Genomic DNA, 23,641 nt, shown 5'->3' on the forward strand with positions numbered 1-23,641 from the left:
TGATGCCTTCCAGATCTCTTCCCCAGTCACATCTGTGAGAAGCTGCTTGTTGAAGCTAATTCTCTGAAATGTCTATAACTAATTGCCATCTGGCATCATGCTAGGTTGGCCTCTGTGAACAACTTTGCTGCTTGGCCTATTCTCTTCTTCCTCGTTCATACTCTACAGTCTTCTTCAGTTTCCTGTCTGTTATACCTGCCTGTGGTACTGATCATGATGGGCTGTTCTTACTCTGAAGAGCACAGGAAATACTTAACGGTGAATACTGGGCAGTGAGGCTTTATGCTCTACTGAGAACCTCTGGCTCCTCATACTGTACCTCCCATGGGCTAGCTCAATGGGAGCTCTGCACAGTTAGGCTGTGTTGCTGCCTTGGTGTTAAAGTTGCACATTAGCTATGGAGCAAGTGTAGCACTAGCAGTGTGTGTCACTTGTGGTAGACCTGCTCAAAGGAGGCGGTAGTGCGGCCTCTCCTGAAAAAAACCATCTTTGGACCCCACCAACCCATCCAGTTACTGCCCAGTGTCGAACCTCCCATTCCTGGGCAAGGTGATTGAGCGGGTGGTGGCGGTACAACTGCAGGAATTCCTGAATGATGCTCTAGTCCTGGACCCATTCCAGTCTGGCTTCCGTCCTGGCCATGGGATGGAGACAGCCTTGGTTGCCCTCAAAGATGACCTTCGCAGGCATCTGGATCAAGGCGGGTCAGCGCTGCTTGTGTTACTTGATCTCACAGCAGCGTTTGACACGGTTGACTATGATTTGTTGGCCAGCCGCCTTGCCGACGTGGGGATTAGGGGGACAGCCTTACAGTGGCTGGTCTCCTTTCTCCAGGGTCGGGGACAGAGGGTGGCGCTCGGGGGAGATCTATCGCCCCGTCACCCTTTGGTGTGCGGGGTTCCCCAAGGGGCGATACTCTCCCCGATGTTATTTAACATCTATATGCGCCCCCTCACCCAGTTGGTGCTGAGGTTTGGGCTGGGTTGTCATCAATACGCGGATGACACCCAACTTTTTCTGTTGATGGACGGCCGGCCAGACACGGCCCCAGACAATCTGGCCAGAGCTTTGGAGGCTGTGACGGCATGGTTGAAACAGAGCAGGCTGAAATTGAACCCAGTGAAGACGGAGGTCCTGCAGCTGGGACGGGGGCTGCCAGATGTTGGGATCCAGCTCCCTGCCCTGGATGGGACACCACTGGCAACTTTGCCAGTGGTAAAGAGTCTGGGTCAGTGTTCCCGCTAATGTGAGCACGTGAGCAATCGCTCACAGATCCTGACTCCTCCGCTCACAGCTTCTCAGATGTAGCTCACAGAATCTAACCCTCAGGCGGCCCCGCCCTCCCAGTCAGCCAGCATCTGCAGGTGGGCCCTATAGGGATGGAGCAGGGATGGAGCCTCATCCCACTTCTCTCCTCCCTTCCTGGCTGTGGCTGGTTTGGCCCCCAGGGTGGTTCCAGAGAGCGCCTCCAGCCACTGCTGGCTCTCTAACTGGGGAACAGAGCAGAGCTGAGTGATCGGGTCTGGCCTGACCCATGCAGCCTGAAATCTCTAGGATTCCCTCAGCCCCAGAGAGCTGAAGAGAGGAGGTAGCGTCTCAGCCGCCACCATGGTGAAGGCGTCATTTAACTTGGCCTTGGTGCAGAAGGAGCCTGAAGAAGGAAGCATTGACTCACAAAAGCTCATCTTGAAATAAACATGCTAGTCTTTAAGGTGCCATTGCGTGTCTGCTTTATTTTGTAGCAATAGACTAATACAACTACCTCTTTGTAATCAGCATGGACATATCCATTTTTATACATAAGTATACTCTGATTTTTGTGGCCCTTTCACCTAATGGCTTTTATTGTTAAATTGTTTTGGTTGTAATCAAAACAATTTGATTGTAATTTTTTTTTTAAAGGAGGTGCACTCAAAACTTTAATAAAAGTTGTTGTTTCGGCTCACAAAGTAGATTTTTAGCTCACAACACTGCAAAGCTTAGAGGGAACATTGGTCTTGTTGTGCTCCTGGATGCCTCCCTATCGATGGAGGCCCAGGTCAGCGGTTGCCAAGTCTGCATTTTTCCATCTTCATCAGATCAGGCAACTTGCCCCCTACCTGACGCCCCAGGACCTGGCTACAGTGATCCATGCAACGGTCACCTCCAGGCTAGATTACTGTAACTCACTCTATGCTGGGCTACCCCTGGGCCTGATCCGGAAACTACAACTGGTCCAGAATGTGGCGGCGCGGGTCCTGACTGGTATACCTTACCAGTCACACATCACACCTGTCCTGCGCCAGCTGCACTGGCTTCCGGTTGAATTCTGAATCAGGTTCAAGGAGTTGGTTCTTACCTTTAAAGCCCTGAGCGGGTTGGGACCGGCATATCTTCGGGACCGCCTCTCCCTGTACGTTCCCCGGAGATCGCTTCAATCAGCGAATAAATATTTACTTGTGGTCCCCGGCCCTAAGGAAGCCCGCCTCGCTTCAACCAGGGCCAGGGCCTTTTCAGTCCTGGCCCCAGCCTGGTGGAACGCTCTGTCAATGGAAACCCGGGCCCGTTTGGTGATTGAAGGGAGCGGTGCCATGTCGGCCACCCTCCTTTGGGGTGGGGGAGGGTTCTCCCCATCACTGCACTTTGTTAATTTGTTTTATTGTTTGTATATTGATTTTAGTTCTTGTTTTTATCGATTTTAACTGTTCACTGCCCAGAGCCCCTGGGGATGGGTGGTATATAAATTGAAATATAAATAAATAAATAAAAATTTCAAGATCTTGATGCATCTCTAGGCACAGGTATGTCTTACTGGGATGTGGGTGAACAATGAAAGATGTAGCCTATCAGTGATGAGCATTTGAAATCTCAGAAGAACACGGTCTGAGGTCCTAGTGACAGAGAGAGAGGTGGCTTGTGGAGCCAGGATTCTATCTGCAAGATCTCTTTTAGAAATCTTCCTTCCAGTTGAGCAGCTTGACAGTCACTGCCATTTTTCAGGGTCTGGTGCCTGTTCCCTCATATCTCCTACAAGTAACTTTTCCCTTTTTTCAAACACCACCTCTATGTTCTGTGACAGACCCAGGGCTTTTTTTAAGCTGGAACGTGGTGGAATGGAGTTCCGGCACCTCTTGAAAATGGCCGCATGGCTGGTGGCCCCGCCCCCTGATCTCCAGACAGAGGGGAGTTGAGATTGCCCTCCGCGCCTGATGCAGAGGGCAATCTAAACTCCCCTCTGTCTGGAGATCAGGGGGCGGAGCCACCAGCCATGTGACCATTCTCGCCAAGGGCGATTTAAACTTTAAAAAACTCCCCCCTTGTTCCAGCTGACCCAAAGTGATGTCATTGTGCGGTCCTGAGTTCCACCACTGAGTTCCACCCCCTCTTTCCCCAGAAAAAAAGCCCTGGACAGACCGTTATTCCACTTGATCTAATATCCCTTTGAGGACGGTAAGGACGAATAACAGAGGCTCCGTTTATACCTTAATGACCTCTTTTCTGCTTCCCTGCTGACTCCTTTGCTACCGTTTGGCCTGCCATCCGGGCACGGTTCTTAACATGGTTCTCCCAGCACCTGTACTAGTAATGTCGTTGACATGCAGGCCGGGTTCCGCGTAAAGCCCTTGCAGTGACAATTACAGTGATTAACTAGGTAAAAATAATACATCAGAGTTTAATTAAATCTCCTTCACTGTCAGCCAACAATCCATTTGCTTCTCTCTCCGCCAGTACCTTTTTTTTTTTTATTTGGAGCTTGGCAGCCCCGGCCGCTCAAGCGAGGCAAATGTGCCCAGTGCCCATATTGTTTATCCCTTATTATTGTGTATCTGCTCAGCTGATCGCCCCCACCCAGTACCCCATAAATTACTGAAACTTCAAGGGATATCTTAAATCAAAGTGCTGTATGTGTGTGCGCGTGTGGGCGTGTTTTCAGAGCACGCAGTGAAGCTTGTGCCGTAATGATCAGGCGCGCTACATTTCTGCAGCGTTTATATAACGAAACCCTCCAGATTCTGAGGAGTTAGCCGTGTTAGTCTGTAGTAGCAAAATCGAAAAGAGTCCAGTCGCACCTTTGAGACTAACCAACTTTACTGTAGCGTAAGCTTTTGAGAATCACAGCTCTCTTTGTCAGACGCATCTGACAAAGAGAACTGTGATTCTCGAAAGCTTATGCTACAATAAAGTTGGTTAGTCTTAAAGGTGCGACTGGAGTCTTTTCGATTTTCCTCCAGATTCTGTAACCAGATTCTGCAGTCAGTAATACAAAGTAAGCTTTCCTAGCTTACATTTTCTTAATCTTCCCAATTCTAATTGCAGAATCATAGGGCAGGGATTATCGTAGTGGGTGCGGAAGGGATGAGTAGGGCATTGGAGAGCCAATATATTGGGCCAGGAAGCACAGAGCAAAAAAGGAATGTGGTGCCTGGAGAATTCTTGCTTTTGACAACTGTGAAACCCACAGCCTCTTGCCCCGATTCTGAGTCACTAGCGCACACTATTCCCTTGTCTTCAGGCCCTGCTCCCCTGGATTGACGCTGGGAAACTTTCTGTGGTTTTTAGTGGGCTCCAAGATCACATCTGACGTTAGGTTCTATGCAAGCTGCCTAGATGGGGTGTGGTCAGAACCAAACACATTTTAGCTTCCAGCACATAGCTGATGGGATCATGCATTCCCACGACTGTGAGCTTCCACATCACTCTTACTGAACAGCTGCTACACACCCTCGGGTGTTCGGAGGGCCGCACAAGCCCACCCCGCCCTGAATCTTGGTTGCCATTTTTGTTTTTCTATTTGGCCGTGGCAGGAGCGACATCAAATTACAATTTTTGGCTAGAGGGGCTGTATGGGAGGAGGCTTATTATACAGAGGCTCTGCTATACCCTGATGGAAAGTCTGTACAGATCTGTATGCAACTATTGGTTGTGCCTGTGGATAACAGCTCAGACAACAGCTCCCAGGTTTCCAGAACCTTTATATCTGATTAGGTGACCTTTGTAAGAAAAACATCCATAATTTCCATATTTCTCCTTTATAGAAGTGGCGAGAAACAAATTGTTACAAGGAAAAAAGCCGTTGCCCAACCTTAGCTCTCATTTGTAAACTGGATATTATAATTTTTTTTAAAAAAAAATCTGATACCCTGAAGATTTATATTTTATGATACAATCCAGAGACTGTCAAGTACCTTTTGAATCAAGGTAGCTTATTTTTTTAAACTGTATCTAAGCCCATTGACACACTTAAGCACACTTAATTTTCACTTCTACGGAATATAATGCAAAGCATGATATAAATGGAGTGTAATCGATTCTGCAGCGCACTCAGGATTTTGTAATGGTGATGAGGAAGCCTCTGCCCACAGGGGGTTGAGCTGTGCAACTTCACACAAAGGTCTGCCCAGTGGGAAGAAGGGCCTCTGGCTTCTGTTGAGTGCGTTTTTTAGGTAACCGGAGAGACAGGGAAGCCAAGTGGTCTTTAGAGAAGAAGGGGTAGAAGAACTCTAGAAAAGGAATAAACCAGGGCTCGAGAAGGCAATGGGCAAGGATACTACAAATGGAAGGCTGGGGAAAGAACTGGTCCAAATGAATGTGGCTACGGGGAGAAGTTAGAGGAAGGAAAACTGGGAGAGGGAAGAGCAAGATTTGGGTCCAGAAGCACCTTAGAGACCAATTAGATGGGAGCTTTGACTCTTGAAGGCTCATACTCTGGAAATCGAATTGGTCTCTAAGGTGGTACTGGACCCGAATCTTGCTCTTCTACTGCAAACCATCGTGGCTACCCTCCAGAAACTGTCTTCATGGGAGAGGGAAGTTGCACCCAGGCGAAGAACATTGGTTTGAAATAACCCGCCAGATCTTTGGCTGCAGGCCTCTAGGTTTATTTGTTACATGTCCTTTCTCTTTCCATTCTTCCTTTTGTCCTTTGCGTTAAAGAATCTAATCCGTTCTCTGCACAGATCATATTAGGGATCGGTTTGGGCGTACTGGTCCTGAGCACCTACACTACCTTATCAGCAGTAGAAGATTCCCCAGCAAAAATAGAAGCCGTGGAACCCGGCAAGCTGCCCGAAGGGATAAAGAATGTACTGGATCCAGACTCTGTCAAAATCTCAGGTATGTAAGATCCTGGCCTGCTCCGGCTGTAAGTATTCTTGCACCACATCAGCCAAATCCCTGCCACGTGTCTGAATCCACCAACCGAACCGAAAAGGGGCGGAGGGGCACCTTTCCACAAAGTTTGAACTTCGAAGGCTGTCATCTCACTTTCCCCCTCTTGGGGCCGTCTTTGAAATGTACGAGACGGGCTGTCCTCGTGTTTTTGTCCTGTGGGATGGGAGAGTTGCTGAGTAGAGAGGCGGCAGTTTGTACTGCCCTCTGTTGAACAAGCTAGGAACTGCACAAGCCGCTTCCATCAGAGCCTCTTTGAACACCGGTCTCAAGATAGCGCTGTCCGGGCCACCTGTACGAAAGGCGCCCGCAGCCAAAACCTCGGCTGTTTCCAGCCTCTCCGCTGATGTATTTCCCCAAGGTTTCAGTAGTGACCCATTCATCATGCTCAAAAAGGTATGTAAATTTATGGGAGCCTGCTTTCTTTCCCCCTCCCGCTTTTCTTTTTTTTTTTTTACGTAGCTGGGATATAAATTTGGAGCTCGTTTTAGCCCTGACAAAAGCCTGTGATTATGCCTCAGCTTTGTGGACTGGCTTGCATTATTTATTATTTGTTTGCCGAGAGCGTGGATGGGATTCTGGGCTGGCACGCCTCGCCACAGCTGCAGTACCATCTCACAAGGCCGCCGCAAGCAGGTGTCGGCTGACCCTTCGCTGCCCCTCCGCTCAGGCCATGTCCCGTTTCTGTGTGCTGCTCTCTCCTCCCCTCCCGCTTTCCACCTATTATGTTTGAAAATGCCTTGAAATGCCCTTGTGGAAACTTAGAATGGAAACAGGTAAAGGAAGGTCTTTTTAATTCCCTTGGAGCTGTTGGTTGTGTCCCTGCTGTGGTCGGGAGCATTTCAGAGATGCTAGAGCCCTGGCCACTAACATTCACGTTTGGGTTTCGCTCACCCATGCAGCTGCTAGCCTTTTATGTACCTCTTGCTAAGAGTAGCTTGTGCGCTGCAAACTCCTTTCCCACCCCGAGAACATCCAGTGCCCGAGGGGAGGGGTGAAGTTGTAATGGCTTTATAAGGCCTTCTGCGATGGCCTTTTTGAGGTAGGAGTGCAGCCCTGGAGAAATATGGCGGACTAGAATTCCATTGGGGAGGATCCATGGTTGGGGTGGGGTAGGGGGTTGTGTGCAGAAGGTCTCAGGTCAATCTCTAGCACCTCCAGTTAAAGGATTTTCCATAGGAGGCGCTGGCAAAAGATCTCTGCCCTGGAGAGCTGCTGCTCTGCTGAAGAGAGAATGCTGAACTGAATGGGCCAATGGTCTGACTAGGGGAAAGACAGCTTCATGGGTTTAATTCAGTTGAAGCAGGGAATCTTGAATCATTACAGAGCACATGGTTCTCTCAAGAGACTCTGCCTGGTTTAAGTGCCTAAATCACTTTTCAGAAAAAAATAACAAATTTCCTTGCATCTATTCACAGTCTCCTTTTCACTGCATTTCACTTTGAGAAAGAAACCGCGACGCAGCCTTGCTACAGCATAGTGAATCCGAGACTCAGCCTAGCACATGCCTGGCTCTTGCCAGGCATTGGCTGGCATTCACGGTTGGCACTGTTAAGCTTGCATCCTCCAGGAAATGCTTTTGTGTCTCTTGTAGAGCCCGAAGGATCCCAGTTTATGTATGTTTAAAAGTGGCTTGCCTTCGTAGCAGCAACAATGCATTTGAAAATATGCCAGGTTTTTTTTGTTTGTTTTTGTCATTTTTAAAAATGCCGTTTTCAGGATTTTTGCCAGTTTTACCTAACAGTTTTAAGGGGTGGATCAAATACATCAGGTTTTAAGAGAGGGAGTTCAGCAGAAGGATGTGGTGGTATAGGGATAGTATGTGCACTGACTGTACCTGGAGATCTTCCAGACTCATAAAACTGATATACAAATTGTTAGTTACATGCAGCCGAAGTATACAAATTAGCTGCGGCTCTCTAGTTCATGATATATTTATGATGCAGCCCTGAGGGTTGAAAAAGGTGTCCATTCTTGGATTAAGCAAACTGGCTGCCTTGGAGGAAGATGAAGTATACCCTTCATTTTGGGGGAAACGGCCCTTTCCTCCTCTGCACACCAGCACCAAAATCTTGCTTATCCGCTTTCCTTCCAAGTTATATTTACAGCGTCGACTGCTAGGATAGATCTCCTAGTTCTAAGGCCCTGGAACATTTTTTATCCCTTATTCTGTATTTGAGTCTCTCCCCTGCTATTTATACCCTCAGCGAATGTTGTTGACAGAGGCTTGAATGCGTAGAAGAATGGAGCGGACGCTCTAGCCAAAGTAGGCGCCTCACCTACTGAATGTGGTGTGTGATCCCATCCCCAAAACTGGAATCCCAGAATGTTTTTTCTGCAAAACAATAAGATTATTCTGCGTGGAATTTCCCCACCCTTTCCTGATGCTGCCGTCAGTCTTGTGTCATTTCCAGAAGGCTCAGTTGGGCAGGCTTGGGTGGGAGCTTTTGGATAGCCTGTAGTGGGGTGGAGTTCTGTAACAGGTACAGCCATCAGGAATGTACATGCTTTTGTTGACTGAACCTGGTACAGAAGTGATGTGGTTAGCTAGCATCCTTAGCGGATCCCAGCAATCGTAAGTCATATAGGGCTTTGTTGGTTAGAACCAACTTCTTGAAATGCGTCCCGAAGACAACAAGGAGTCCATATAGATAGCAGAGCATCTCGGTAATGTACCATTGCAGCCTGCCCGTCAAGAGAAAAGCGACTGCATTCTGTACCAGTAAAGTCTTGTAGATAGATTTCAAGGGCAGACCCATGTAAACCATATTGCAGTAGTCTAATCCTGAGGGGACAGAAGGATGGATGACAGCCGCCAGGTCTTCATCTAATAGAAAAGATCTCGGCCTACTCAAGAAGCAGTATGCATGGAATGTACCCCTGGCTATCGCAAATTGAAACACAGATTGACGGAAGCCTTACCTATGAAAAATCAAAAAGAGTCCAGTAGCACCTTTAAGACTAACCAATTTTATTTTAGCATAAGCTTTCGAGAATCAAGTTCTCTTCGTCAGATGCCTGATACAGAGACTGCTACTGGACTCTTTTTGATTTTGCTACCACAGACTAACACGGCTAACTTCTCTGCATCTCTTACCTATGAAAACTCCCTCATTCACACATGAGAGGGAACAGAAAGAAAAATTGTACCTGAAGGAAAAGCAACAATGAGCCAAAATCACAAAGCATGATGGGAGTGACGTTGCACCACAGTTAGTTCCACAGATCACTTTGTTTCCAGTGCTTTCATTCTCCTCACTTCACTGACTGTCAAGGAATCGTACAGTCTTGATCTACACCCTTCATCCTCTTACGGCTTGTTTGGCAAGAGGGCTGGCTTTCCCCAGGCAGCTGCATCCTGTCGTTCAAAGCATGCACGGGCTGCAGGGTTGCTGGGCTATCACCAGCGCACCCTCCTTCAGCCCACATCTGTTTCTTATTTCTTGCACGAGCCTCTCACAGAAACACATGGCTTTTCTTGTCAGGCAGCATGCAGTTTGTTTTTAGTATGTTCCTGATTTTGGCCCCCTCCCCCTCTCCCGGTCACTTCCACCCCCCTTTAATTGATGGGTTGGCTTGCTGAGGCGAGCCCTGCGACTACGCTGTGCCTTTTTCTCCGTTCTGCTTTGCCGTATGCCTCTTGCCTGTCAGCATACACTAGGAGTTTTTATTTTATTTTATTTTATTTTATTGGCTTCTTTGATGTTGCAGAGCCCAGAACTGTACAGACTTTCATTAAAAACCCTGCCCCACGGGTCCAAGGATTATGAATATTAGAACGCTGCCCTTTTATGTGAACACGTATTGACCAGCGAACTTTGAATAGCGTTTTCACTAACGACACCCAAGTGCCCATTACGCCCCCATCTGTATTGCTGAGGGTTTACTGTCAGCTGCTCTTTGGGAAGGTATAAAATCCCTTTCAGAGAGGCTCTGCTATTACACACGGTGCATACGGACGTTAAAAGGTTGCTAAGCTGCCTTTGAAAGCACATGAAGGCAATTATCCATTTTTTTTTTAAAAAAAGGATCTAATTAGGCAATTTCTTTCTGCTTTTGAAAGATACCTTCCCATCCCCCAGAGGGTCTCCCTGGGCAGATTAAGATTTTGTAATATTTTTTCAGCTCCTTACTTGAACATCATTGCTCGTTTCCTCCGCCCTGCCCCCCCCGCACCAATCCCTCTGCACCTGCTTGAATCAAAGGCCCGATTCACGTTCATTCCGTGCCCTTTCCTCAGCAGTTCCAGACAGTCGTTTAAGCAAACAAAAAACTGGACACAGCGCTTTGTTGCTTTGAATCCCTCCGCTCGGATTCACCGTTTTTACATACGATGAGATGGGGCTGTGACTTGGTGTCTCGTGCATGCTGCTGGCCTGTGTAATGTATGGTTATCATGCACAATTAGCCTGCATTCGTGGCATCTGCATTGCATGCTGGCCAGAGAGGATATTGCGGGGGGGGGGGGGTATGGTGGAGGCAACACAAGTTTTTGGTTGTACCTGGGATAGCCATTTTGAATACACCTGTCTTCTCTCTCCCCCACCCGCCTGATGGTAGGTTATTATTTAGAAAAGAATCCACGGCCCTGTATAAAACGTGGATGATGGGCTGCTCCTCCTCTAATTTCTGATAGCTGCAAGAACAGCTTGGCTCGCTGGAGCACTCCCTAGTGCTTTGGGAGAGCAATCTTTTAATAGCTCTTGCGACACAGAAAAAAGAGCTATTGCCCTGCTGTCATTTTTTTTTTTTGGGTTCGGTTTTACAGTTGGTGTGTCAGGAGAAAACGGTGAACTAGTTTCCCTGATGCCATTCGGTAACCTTGTGAAAAAAACGAGAATGGGGTACAGTCTACCGATCTTGGGAAAGTCTGTCTCCTTATTCCAGCTCGGCTAGCACATGCAGATTCATTTGCCGCCTCCTTTTTGTGTGATCTGCACAATGCAGTCCTAGCTTGGGATGTGGCCCACACACCGTGAAGGATCTGGCCCAACCAAGCAGACCTTCCAGAGCGTGCCAGGGGTCAGAATCGGGAAAGGTGCTCAGCCATGAATGCCACTCCTCCGGGTTTAGAGTAAATGTCAGATGACTGCCAGCATAGTAGGGTCGGGGGTTGGCGCTGGGAAGGCCCTTGGTAAGCAGCATGAAGCTGCAGGATCTTCTCGGACAGATTCAACCTTTCCTGTCTTATGAACCAGAAGTCGCAGTTGATGTACTCTATAGTATTTCTTGGTAGTTTCTCTTTTATTGAATCCAATTTCTACCTGCTTTCAGGTGCATCGGCTTGGGTAGGTATCTGCTCTGCACTCTTTTTCCTTGCTGTTCTTGTGCCCCCCCCCTTTTCAAATCGTCCTGTCGCTGTCTTTATTGCCCTGTTTTGGCTGCATCTCAGTAGTTAACGGCTCGTGCTGTCAGTGTTCCACGTTGCACTGTTCAGAACTCTTGAAACTGCTGAAATGTTAATTTTTTCGTTTCTTTGCTAAACGTTGGCAGTCTTGCATTTGTGCTCACACATACAAAGACTCTGCCACGGGTTATTTTATTTAAAGCTTCTTGCCCTGATTTGAGGAGGTTTCTCTCTTCTTTCACTGTCTTCAGAAACACCGAAGACAACAATGAAATGAAGCCACCAGTAGAATAGAATAAGCACCAGGTGTTTTCACTGCTAAAAGTGCTTCCTTCTGTGCTAAGAGTCCAAGAAATTCTCCGTTTATGAAAGGGAAAGAAATTTCTTCCCCTCCGCCCTGCCAAAACTATTTGGAGCTTTTTATTTTCTTCTCTTATGCAGTGGCTGGCTTGCCTGCTTGAGTACTTCGGGTTTATTTTTCAAAATTTCTGCTTTGTGTTATGCATCCAGGGGTGTTAGGGGACACTTTGATCTCTTAAGCTCTCTGCCTGTACCCGCCCCCACCCCCACACACTTAAAGGGCCTGCTACTGTTTCAGTGTAGCTTTCAGTGTAACAGTGTTCTGTGAGCCCATTGAGTTCCTCGGTGGAACTTTAAAAGTATAGAAGCATGAGGGCTGATGAGCTCCAAAGGCTGCTTAACATGTAATCCTTGGGAAGAATTTGGACAACAGCAACTGTGGCCATGGAGAAGTGATGCTATCAGAACCTGGAGGATTTTTTAAAACAACAGATGTCTGCACAGATATCTCCTTTAGGAACCCGTTGGGTTTTTATGGAGGTATTCGTAGTGGAGATAGCAGTGGAAACAGATACTCAAAAGTGAACCCATCTGCAGCTGTAATCTCCCTCTACTGGAAAGAAACGCCATATTTTACCTGTCTGTCTAGTACCTTTTAAATCTGCTGCCTTTTCTCCAAGATGTTCGGGGTGTGTGTGTGTGTCTGTCGTTCTCCCACAGCTATCATGCAAAGTAGGTTGAGCTCTCAGAGAGAGTGACAAGCTTCAAGGTTGAGTGGGAATTTGAACTGGACTCTTCCCTATTCTAGTCCGGTACACTGACCACTGCCCCGTGCTCAGTTGTGTTCATCTGGCGTCAGAAACAAGAGCTGGGTCTTCCCCCTGCCCAAGTCATGCATTTTCTCTTCTTCCCAAGACGCAGCTTGTCCTGAGTAGAAGAAAAGTGCGATATCAAGTTAGCAACGGCCAGAGGAGCTGTGCCAGATATTGTTGTGAGACACACACTTCAATCTCTGACACAGCAGCTGAGGTTTTAGATCCTTTGGGATTCATGTTACAGGACTGGATAAACGTATACTTACTCCCCCCTCTTTACCCAGTTTCACCTGACCCTAAAATATCTTGCACTGCAGATGATAATCTGCTCCTCATGCGGGCCACGGGCCATTTCCTTAATTCTTTTTTTCCGCAGCGTGTTCCGTTCCTTCCCGGTTTTACGAGGAAGGATCCGTTCTGAGTTGGAGGGAGGTTTTAACTATTTATTTTAAAAGCTTTTCCATGACACAAGAGTTTCCCAGCGAACATCTCATTGATACTCTCCAAGTTGTGCACCAGACTGGAGCTAATACAAGACAACAAGCAAGGCTTTGACCTTATTAAGCCAAACAAATAACAATAAACGGAGGAGGGGGGAGCCTTTCCACGATCAAGCGGAACGAAAAACGTTTTTTTGTACCCTGAGCAAGTTGTGCAGCCCCGTGGAGGAAGCAAAACGGACGCACTTTTGTCACCCGGGGAGACGTTGACCCGGTGGCGCTTTTAAGTACGTTACTTCTGATACACGTTCTGCAGTGGTGCGGGCCCCGAAGAGGGAGACTTCTTGCATGCCTCCTTACGAATTTGAACCAGCTGCGATGCGGCAGGCACGGTGGGCAAGAGTTAGTGCAGAGCCTGGTCTTCCTGGGCTGCTCTCCTAGTCAGATTCTTGGAGAGAGGGTAGGAAAAGCTTTTAGGGTTGCTCGCGATGCGATTTTATTACAGCCTGGAGAATGATAGCGTACCATTAAAAACAAAAGTGGATGCTTCAGAAACCCGTGAGAAATGTCCCTTCCTCACTCAGGTCCTAATGCAGGCAGAAGAGTCTGATTAGTTTGCGTTGGCTCTGTGCGCACCATCGTTCAGCCGTCAGCGCTCGGGCCTCCTCCCAGTGTTGGGTCCCCCCCCCCCCTCCACCGCCTTTGCCTGCCCAACTCTTTAGCCCCGAGATATTTTTTCTTGTTGTTTTTGTAAGCCAAGAAGCTTTTACTGCCTCTTCGCCTTTTCCTGTTAAGCCCAGCACCCCTCATAAAACATTAAGAGGCACAGCATTACTGTAACATTATCCAAAGGGACCACAAGGGCGACTCTACAGTTTCAGCGATTATTACACATCCTGGGCAAAATGGTTCTCTGCAAACCACATACAGCCCCTTATAGATTTCCAAGCAGCGTGAGAGGCCATTAATTCACGCCCTGATGATGAACTTAATTTTGCTTCCTGCTGAGAAAATGACGGCTTAGAGGCAACTTTGTCTTATTACAGAGTGGAGATTTTTATCTCTTTCTCCCCTTTTGTTTGGCTGTGTGTGTGTGTGTGAGTGAATAATATAAATCTGCAGCTTGCGGGCTATCCCTGAGTCAGCCCTTGCCGTGGAGGAGGTTCTGCAAGGAATTTGACTGTCTCCCAAAGACCTTGGGTCTTTTCACTTGCTCTGGAATGTTGGACAATCAACAGGTTTATTAGTACCGGTTGCCTGGCTAAACTTCAGCCAGGCCGCAGGAGGAGGAACGATAGTGCATGTTCAGTGTTTCTTTTGCCGTTCCATTCCCTTCTGATAAGACGAGAGCCTCTGTGGTGTTAATTTATTAATGCTGCAGTTGTGTTTATCAGCCTGGAATGTAGCAGGCAAGCTTATATCTAAACCTCTGGCTTTGCAGCTGCGGTGTAAGCATCTCCAAAGTTACTCCTAATCAGGATTTGGGTGGAGAGAAGAGAGGAGAGGAGAAGGTCGTGGCAGTCAGCATGGCTGCCAACATACCAGGCAGTTTGGTTCGTTTGATATCTGCCCCATTCCTCTACTGTTTGTAAATATTACTATGGCGAAAGAAAAGTTGAGAACTGGCTGGCTGTATCTGCTTCACACGTGATGTTTTTCTAATGTGGGTATAGGTGGGCGACAGTGCTGTGCTTGCAACTGATGTGCTGTGTAGACAGTTTGGTGTAGTGATTAAGAGCGGCAGGACTCTAATCTGGAGAACCGGGTTTGATTCCCCACTGCTCAGCTTGAAGCCGGCTGGGTGACCTTGGGTCAGTCACAGCTCTCTCAGAGCTCTCTCTCAGCCCCACCCACCTCACAGGGTGACTGTTGTGAGCATAACAACAACACGCTTTGTAAACCGCTCTGAGTGGGTGTTAAGTTGTCCTGAAGGCCGGTATGTAATCCGAATGTTGTTGTTGTAGATGTATGTACACGCACAGCAGCAGTTTACAGCAGCCTCCAAACACATATACATGTAATAAAAAAGATACATGTTGTTTTCATATGTAGTGATATCTGTGGTTCCTTTCCCTAGCCAGATAAGAAAAGTACTCAGTGTGAAGTGGTCCTCATCCCTTGAAGTGGTCCTCATCCCTTGAGACTTATCCTCATCCCTTGAGAGCCAGTTTGGTGTAGTGGTTAAGAGCACGGGACTCTAATCTGGAGAGCCGGGTTTGATTCCCCACTCCTCCACAAAGCCAGCTGGGTGACCTTGGGCGAGTCACAGTTCTCTTGAGCTCTCTTAGCCCCACCCACCTCACAGGGTGATTGTTGTGGGGTAATAATAACACTTTGTAAACCGCTCTGAGTGGGCATTAAGTTGTCCTGAAGGGCGATATTATAAATCGAATGTTATTAATGTTATTATTATTAAGATGTGGCCTTCCGAGACTGGAGAACAAGAGCCCTGTGCTCTGCAGTTCTGCTTCCTCGCTGCAACTTCCCATGCCTGTCCTCTTCTGTTGCAGTGCGGACATCCTTGTCCCTTCTCCAGCCTTATGTTGATTAGGCAGGGGAAGAAAGCTGATAAGCTGCTCGACAAGGATGAAGTAGGGAAACTCTGTTGTTTGAACTACATTTGCACGATACATTCTGACTGCTGGATTTGGACTTTCAGGCCACAGAAAGCAAAATACTTTAGCAGAGCCTTGTAGGTCCTCTGCCCGCAATTCCGTGAGAAACGTGAGCTCGGTTTCCACTTAACACCACAGAGTTTGCAAGACGTATGACCTGCAGCACCTGACACCTTGTTGGGGGTGGGGAGAGGGGGGCCGATGATGTTATTACTTCACCCCTCGACCTACAATATGTAAGCAGAGGCCTCGACTTGGAGCCGGGCTTTAAATCTCTGGCATTTCTTGCAGCGGTGCTACAGGGCAAAGATTCACCCGTGTTCTGGGCAAGTTGCCATGCCAGCGTCTGATTCTGCAGCATCTCTTCTGTTTCGCAACTCGCCCAAGAAGTGTACGGCTGAAATTGCACTGCCCAGTTATAAATCCCTCTCGGGGTGGGGGTGGGGGGTTGATAGCTAATCACAGTCATCTCACATAAGAGCAAAAAGAGGTTGGGAAAACATTTGCAGAGGCCCAGTATGGCGCAAAGCTTTTTGGGTGTGCTCCTCTAATGTGCTAGTCTCGTATTTTTGACAACACCTGTTGCCGATTTTATATCTTCACGGCAGCTATGCAAGCTGCTGTTTATCAAGAGTTGTCAAAAGTGCCTGTTTTCCTGTTCTATTTATTTGTTGGTTTGTTTAAATTTATATTCCGCCCTCCCTGCACCGGCAGGGTCAGGGCGGATCACATTAATATACATTAAAATTACAATCCAGTTTAAAACACAATAAATACAATATGAATATTTAAAAACAAATACAAGCAGCACAAAACAGTTCATTGATTCGTTTCCAACCATCACTGAAAAATAGTTAAAAAGGAAGAAAAAGAGTTTTTTTGGAGGTGGATGTACTGATAGGGAGAGCCCCGTTCTGCCCTGTTCAGCCGGCGGGGACCCTCTACCCAGCATCAACCAAACGCCTGGCGGAACAGCTCTGTCTTATAGGCCCAGCAGAATGATAACAAATCCTGCCGGGCCCTGGTCTCATTAGGCAGTGAATTCATGTTCACTCGAGTAGCCAGTGCTGGGGTCTGAAAAGTCAGATGTCTATGGATTCTGCCTGTGTCACCTTGATCTAGCACAAGTTCTGACCAGTCCAGCTTTGCTGCTTTCACCCTGCAAAAGGGCCAGTAGTATTGCAATCAATCATTCTGGTGAATCTGGGCTGGTTATGTAATGAAGTCGGACCGTTCTGGACAATTTCTGGCTATCTTGAACATTCTTGGTGCATCTCATTTGCTTTGTTAACATCTGGAACTCTGTAGGGTTAAGATACAATTCCAGACTGCAGAGCGAGTGGCCTTTCAGCTGCGTTCCGTGCCCGTTTCTTTTCCCCTTGTTGTGCCATGGCTTTGGCCATGGATTTCCTGTTGCTTCAGGCCTAGTTCTCTATGAGATGGCACAACTGTGTCTGAGCTGTACCACTGCAAGTGGTGTGAGGGCTGAAATAGAAAGATCTCCTCGTTATCTGGAGACCTGGAGAAATTTGAGGTGGGGTGTGTGTATGGATTATGTGATTCCTCCAAATTGCAGTCTGAAGCTGTGTACTGTAGCCCACGGTAAAGCTCTCTCAGCAAATACAGTCTCTCTCCCCGTTTTGTTCTAAACTTAAAGCAGTGCCATTTTCTTCATTTAGATCTCCCTCTGTCTCCCTGTCTTGCTGCTGTGGTGTTTGTGTGTTTTACCCTGTGGAACAAGTAGCAGCGCAGTGGAGGGGACAGTTCAGATCATGAAAACAGGCTGGGTTAAAAAAAAGTTCCCTCCCAATGTCACAGCCCTAATTCCCCACATACTGATGATTGGTTTTCACTTCCTAAAAAAGTGCACAAGACTTCAGCCATAGATCTCTCGCTCTGTAGTTTGACTCTTACAGGCGGGTTGACCATGATTTCTGCAGACGGATGGGATTTAGGTACCTTGTATAACTCCTTGTGCCTTCTCATGGCCAGCAGAATCAGATTCCATTTTTTATAATAAGCTCCTGTATATTGGATCACACACCCCTTCTAGGACCCAGCATAAGCTGGGACATCCACTGTGGTCCCTCTGGAACCCAGGGGGCCTGGCCACAGTTATCCATGCTCTGGTAACGCCCAGCTTAGGCTGCATCAGTGCACTGCCTGTGAAGAGTGTTTGGAAATTTCAGTTGACCCCAAGTATGGGCTATAAACAGGGACTGGCCAGGTGGACCTTACTGTGCTAGAATTAAAAGCTTTTTCCAAGTACACCTTCAAGTCTCAGAGCTAAGCTACAAGAGACAAATTACATGAGGGTGCACATGTGAAAGGAGTCACAATGGTAGCCACTGGAAACTGAGTTTTAAAAGCGATCAGAAGTCTTTGTCAATTTCCTCTTTCTACAGAGCCAGGGAGATCTGCTCAGAAGGTTTGTTAATTTCCTCTTTGCCTCTTAGAAGGGGAGGCGAAACTGTCCGAGCCTTTGGGAGGCAAAGAGGAAATTAACAAACCCTCTGAGCAGCCATCTCCCTGGCTGTGTAGAGAGGGGAAATTGACAAAGCCTTCCGATCTCTTTTAAAACTCAGCTTCCCAGCTAACATTGCGACTCTCTTCACGCACTTGTCCTCGTGTAATTCGTCTCTTGTAGCTTGGCCCTCAGTTATAACCTTCAAGCTCTAAATGCTTTGGACCGGAATACCCAAAGAATAGCTTGTTCCCATATGAACTTGTCCACCTTTTGATACTGTCTTCAAAAGCCCATTACTAGCCCCTCCCCCCGCCATTTCTGAGGATAAACTGGTGTCTCATGTGAGGGCCTTTACTGCGGAAGTTCCCTCTCCAAAGAGGTTTGAACAGTACATTCTCTGTTAGCTTTCAGGCACCAAATTAAGACTTCCCCTCCCCAGTGTTTGTCGAGTGTTGTTTTGTGCTGCTATTTTTTGTTGTTCTGCCACTTTTTAATAAATTTAATCTCTGTTCTATAGTTTTTGTTTGTTTTTAACTGTTTATCTAATTTTTGCTGGCAATTTTTTAATGTGGAAAGGTGGGCTTGATGTTTTTGAGGTAATCATGCCTCTTGTCGAATTCAGCTTTCCTTGGCACGGAGCTTTTATGATTTTTATGTCATTATATATACACAGCTGTAATTCACTCCACAGAAATCAGTCCACTTGCTAAAATACGTGCATGTTTGTGTGAATACACAGATGTGTCGCTGCGAATCTCCTTAGGTTTGAGGGAGAAGGAACCAGGTTCCCTCTTGCAAGCAAAGCCCTGACCGTTGTTTTTCTATTTTTCTTCCTATCTATTCACATTATTTTGTCACACTCTTCTTTCAAATAGCTCAGAATAGCATACACTGTTCTTCCCTCCCCAGTTTTATTCATACAATGAGGTAGGTTGGACTGAGAGCAAGTGACTGACGCAAGTCAAACACGGAGTTACATAGCTGAGTTGGGATATGAACTTTGGTCTACCTGTTTTAGTCCCAACACTCTTAACCACTACTCCGTATTGCCTAACTTTCTCTCGTAATTGGCCAGCTTTTCCAGCACCCCAGAGGCCACCTAAACTCAGGGCACGCCGCACCCTTGCTCATATGTTCTCCGGCCTTCTCCCTTCTACTCCCAAGTGCCTTGTACCTACCCTCCCTCTTTGAGGGAGTGCAGACGTAGGCAGAGTTGATTCTCGGGAGGAGGAGAGAGAGTGCGAACGGGACAAGGTGGAGAAAGGTGTTCGTGTAAGTGTGAAAATGACTATTTCAGACTTGACTGTGCAGGAAATACTTGGTGTGATTTCAGCTTCCCAAAGTGAGGGAACAGTTTGAGCTGCTGTTTCTCTGGCAAAGAGACTTCCTTCAGGCACTTCCATAACAGAGGCCCCCAATAATGTAAGAAACAAGATCTCGTCTATTTGCTCCTTCATGACAACTTCTTTGTACGAATATCAGCTGCTTCCATGGGACAATGCAGAGGGTGTTCAGCGAGAGCAGCTGCCAGCAAGATGACTGTGCCCTACGTCCTCCCCTTCTCGTCAGACACCCAGGATTTGGTCTCCAGACTATCAAAAATTGGGAACGGGCAGCTGTTCTTGCTTGCTTGCTGGAGGCTGAATCGCCACAGAGGGGTAATTGTAGGCTTGAAAGTGGGGTATCATCGGATATACCTGAAACCGTGTCTCCCTTTGTTCAGTCGTGTAGTCTGTTTCTTGCCCAGGTCTTTACAAGATACGCTTTTACTCCTGTGGAAGGAGATGGAAATGAGAAGGCTGCAGCCTGCTGCTTCTCTGCTGTGGCCTTCCTGGCTCTTTTGGTCCTTATCTTTCTTCTTGTTTTTTTGCAGTCTTTCCCAACTGCTGCTCCAGCCTCTGCCCTTTCCTTTCAGTCTTGTTAGCCAGCCCCCAATATGGCCACTTTGGGTGGTTAACTCTACCAAGTGGCTTCCTTTGGCCTTGCATGATGGGTGATGGTCTCCCTTCCCCCCTCTATGCATGGCATGCAAATGAGCAAGTGCAATGCTGCCATCTAGTGGCCAGATGTCCCAAGCAGCAGTATTCATTTTGTGCCACGGAGGAGGGAAGTCTGTAACTGGAGATGTTTTCTTCCTTCCTTTTTTTTCCAAATGAAATGCAGCCCCAGGGAAGAGAAGTGCTGGAGAAGAGCCTGCTTACCTCCTTCCTTGCACTTTGTTTGCCTGATTTAAATAATCTCTCCTCCAGACTGCTGTCCGTCCTATAGCAGCCTGGAGGAGATAAGAGAGAGGGGGGTACAATTTCATAGAATCATATAGGGTTGCACGGGACCTCTAGGGTTATCTAGTCCAAGCCCCTGCACAATGCAGGAAATTCACAACCACCTCCCCTCCCCACACCCCCAGTGACCCTTGCTCCATGCCCAGAAGATGGCAAAACATCGTCAGGATCCCTAGCCAAAATTGCCTGGAGAAAATTGCTACCTGGCCTCAGAGTGGTGATTGGCCTTATCCTGGGCATGTAAGAAGGGGCCACGAGAACGAAGCACTGGTGTAACCCTTCCTGCCCTTCCTCCCATGATCTGCCTAGGTTCACATGTTGGGCAACAGCATGTTGGTAAAGCATTTCATCCCCAGCTCCACAGTTACAATCAAATTGGTAGCTCAGCTTCATTTTTAAAAGGGGGAGGGTGGGAGATCTAGGCACAATTCTATATATAACAAGTAGCTTGGCAACTGGACAGTGCGTGGATTTGTGTGTTTGTTTAACGGTATCCATGCTTTTCAGACCAGAACCTGGCACTGGGGAAAGAAGGTGATAACCATGACAAACCGAAAGCAGAGCTTGAGAAAGAAGAAATGGAACAGCCGCAGATCAGGGTCCCCATTGATGTTCCCAAGAGAGACGAGAAGGAGAAGCCGAAGGAGGAGGTGCAGCTGGATCGACCTGATCAAGGTAGCGTTGAGTTCAGGTGGGGAGTTCTGAAGGCAGAGAAGCAGCAGCAGGCCAGACACTGATGGCCTGTGCCTCGAGATTTTTCTGTGTGGCTGTTTCCCATTCTCGTTTGCTTTTGTCCACAGCCAGATAAAAGATTGCAAGGACTAGGGCTTTTTTTCAGCTGGAACTCGGTGGAACAGAGTTCCGGAACCTCTTGAAAATGGTCACATGGCTGGTGGCCCCGCCCCCTGATCTCCAGACAGGGGGGAGTTCAGACTAGATGGTCTGTATGGCCCCTTCCGACTCTATGATTGCCCAGTGGTGCGGAGGGCAATCTAAACTCCTCTTGGTCTGGCGATCAGGGGGCGGGGCCACCAGCCATGTGACCAATTTCTCGGAGGGCAACCCACTGAGTTCCACCACCTCTTTTCCCAGAAAAAAACCCCTGGCAAGGACCATCTTAAGAATCTGCATAAAGCAAACCTTTTCTGTATTTTTCCTGACGGACTGTCTCCCTGCTTTCCCTTGTAGGCATTGCGCTCCCTGTAGGGGAAGCTCACCGCCACGAGCCACCGGTGCCACATGACGAGGTGGTGGTGGACGAGGGTCAGGACCGAGAGGAGCCTGAAGAGAAGCAGCCACCAGCCAACAAGGATGTCCTGGTGGAAGGGAAACCTGTCCTGGGGAAGGAGCAGGGACAGCCTAAGCCTGTTCCTGAACAAGCAAAGGAAGATGGTGCCCAGGAAAAGTTGAAGGACCATCCTGTGAAAGACCCCAAACTTGTGCCAGAAGTGCTTGCCCGTGAGGATGAGCACCCCCCTTACAAAGACCTGGAACTGGACAGCCAGAATGAGAGGAGAGAGAAGGCCGTAGGTGTGAAGGACAGTGCTGGTCTTCAGCTGGGTGAACATTCCAAGGAAGGAGTGAAACCTGCCGAGAAGGAGAATGAACCTGGTAAGTCCCTTGCACGGCCTTTTTCTTCTGTTCCTGGAGCGATTCGTTTATTCCTTGGGCTTATGAGATTGTGTGCTTCTGCACTTAGATACAAACAAGTGTGGTCTGTGGCTTAGGTCACGGAATTCTTGCACTACCACTTGCCTGCTGCCCAAGTTTTCTCATAACTAGCAGTGTGTAATGGCACAGCTCCCTTTGGGTAGGAGACAGTCTCCTTTGCTACCTGTTGCACAGTTGTTTGCTGGTGTCAGGTGATGCAGGTGATGTGTCTTGCTGGTACACACCTCGCTGTTCACGAGGAACCCAGAGCTAGAAGTGCTTGACAGAACCGCGTTGCTAACTGCCCGCTGCAAAAGTTCTGTAAGAGCCAGACTTTGCATTTTAATCAGCTTAAGCAGTGAGTGCTGGTTTGTTGCCAGCAGGCTCTAAAGCTGTTAAATATTTTTATGACTTCTCCTGCAGACGTCAGGTTGTACAGGAACTGCATACTGAACACAGCCAAGACAGGGAGATGCAGAGAACATCTGTCCCTTTTCTTGCTCCGTACAGTGATCTCTCTCTGTTCCTCATTTGCAGGTGAAAAAGAAGAGCCGTTGCCACCAGAGCGACCGGAACCTGCCCAAGCCGAGCAGAGGGAGATCCGTAACGCGGAGGAGAACGCAGACAGCAAGCTGGAGGGTAAGCTCTGTCCTTGCTCCACGCAGCAGGAGCATGCGCCAAGGTTCCCCACCTGCCTCTCTGGCAGCCTGTTTGCGCAATATGCCCAGCTCAGACTGCCAGAGTTCTAGGCAAGAAGGAAACAACTGAATCAAGGCTCCATTGCAAGGCCAGGTCGGTTTGCCCTGGTGTTTGGGAGCACGTAATCTGAGGCTGCAGCCAGATGGGCGCCACAGTCCTGTCGCCCCTCTAAACCAACTGTTTGCAGGGGGAAGTGGCCAGGATTGTAATGGAGAGCAGACCGTGCTGTTTCCTAGTTTGCACTGAAACATATCCTCCGTTGGCTAAAGCTGGCAGCACCTCTTGTAATTTCCTGGAAAGGAATGCTCTTCCTTGACTATATTTCCTTTGCCCTGAATTCCCGCACGTTTTTTTGACTCTCTGCCTCCATCCCTTTTCTCAGCCAGTTGAACAGTTCTAGGTTTGGTCCTGAAAGAGAGAGAGACTTGGGAAATCAAGAGCTCTTTAAACAAAGCCAGATCCATGAGGATCTGTGGGGCAGTTGCGTTCTAGAATAAGAGAGGTTCCTTTCCTTAGAACGGCCAGCCGTTTTCAGCAGGTTGCGAGAGCCCCGAGGGTTAACTGGCACTTGTACGTGCTGAACGTATTGGGAATGAGGAGATGCAAGGGAGGTGGTGTGGACGCCACATAGGAAAGACGGCTCTGACCCATATCCCTACTAAAGAAGGGTAGAAGGCAAAGAAAAAGCATATAAAAACATATGCCAAGTGCCAAGGTCTCCTCACTGAAAAGCATTGTCTACACACCCATGTTAAGATGGGCATGGATTCCAAACAAAGTTGAATGCCAACATCTCATTTAAAAAATATTAAAGCCACGACCTGTCTTGTCCCTACGGGTGGATGAGTGACTATTTGTGCTGCACCCTGTTCTCACACC

General features: G+C 47.9%; 1 protein-coding gene across 1 annotated transcript in view; it reads left to right on the top strand.

The window, feature by feature from the left end:
- The window catches only part of SLC38A10 (solute carrier family 38 member 10), an 82,413-nt gene that overhangs the window by 52,653 nt on the left and 6,119 nt on the right, over window positions 1–23,641 (top strand). The window contains exons 11-14 of the mRNA XM_054977694.1: window positions 5,937–6,093; window positions 20,921–21,088; window positions 21,602–22,024; window positions 22,601–22,702. Coding sequence (XP_054833669.1) covers window positions 5,937–6,093; window positions 20,921–21,088; window positions 21,602–22,024; window positions 22,601–22,702 — 850 coding nt within the window. The remainder of the gene's footprint in view (window positions 1–5,936; window positions 6,094–20,920; window positions 21,089–21,601; window positions 22,025–22,600; window positions 22,703–23,641) is intronic.

Source organism: Eublepharis macularius, chromosome 4 (assembly GCF_028583425.1).
Source record: "Eublepharis macularius isolate TG4126 chromosome 4, MPM_Emac_v1.0, whole genome shotgun sequence".
Classification (NCBI taxonomy): Eukaryota; Metazoa; Chordata; class Lepidosauria; order Squamata; family Eublepharidae; genus Eublepharis; species Eublepharis macularius.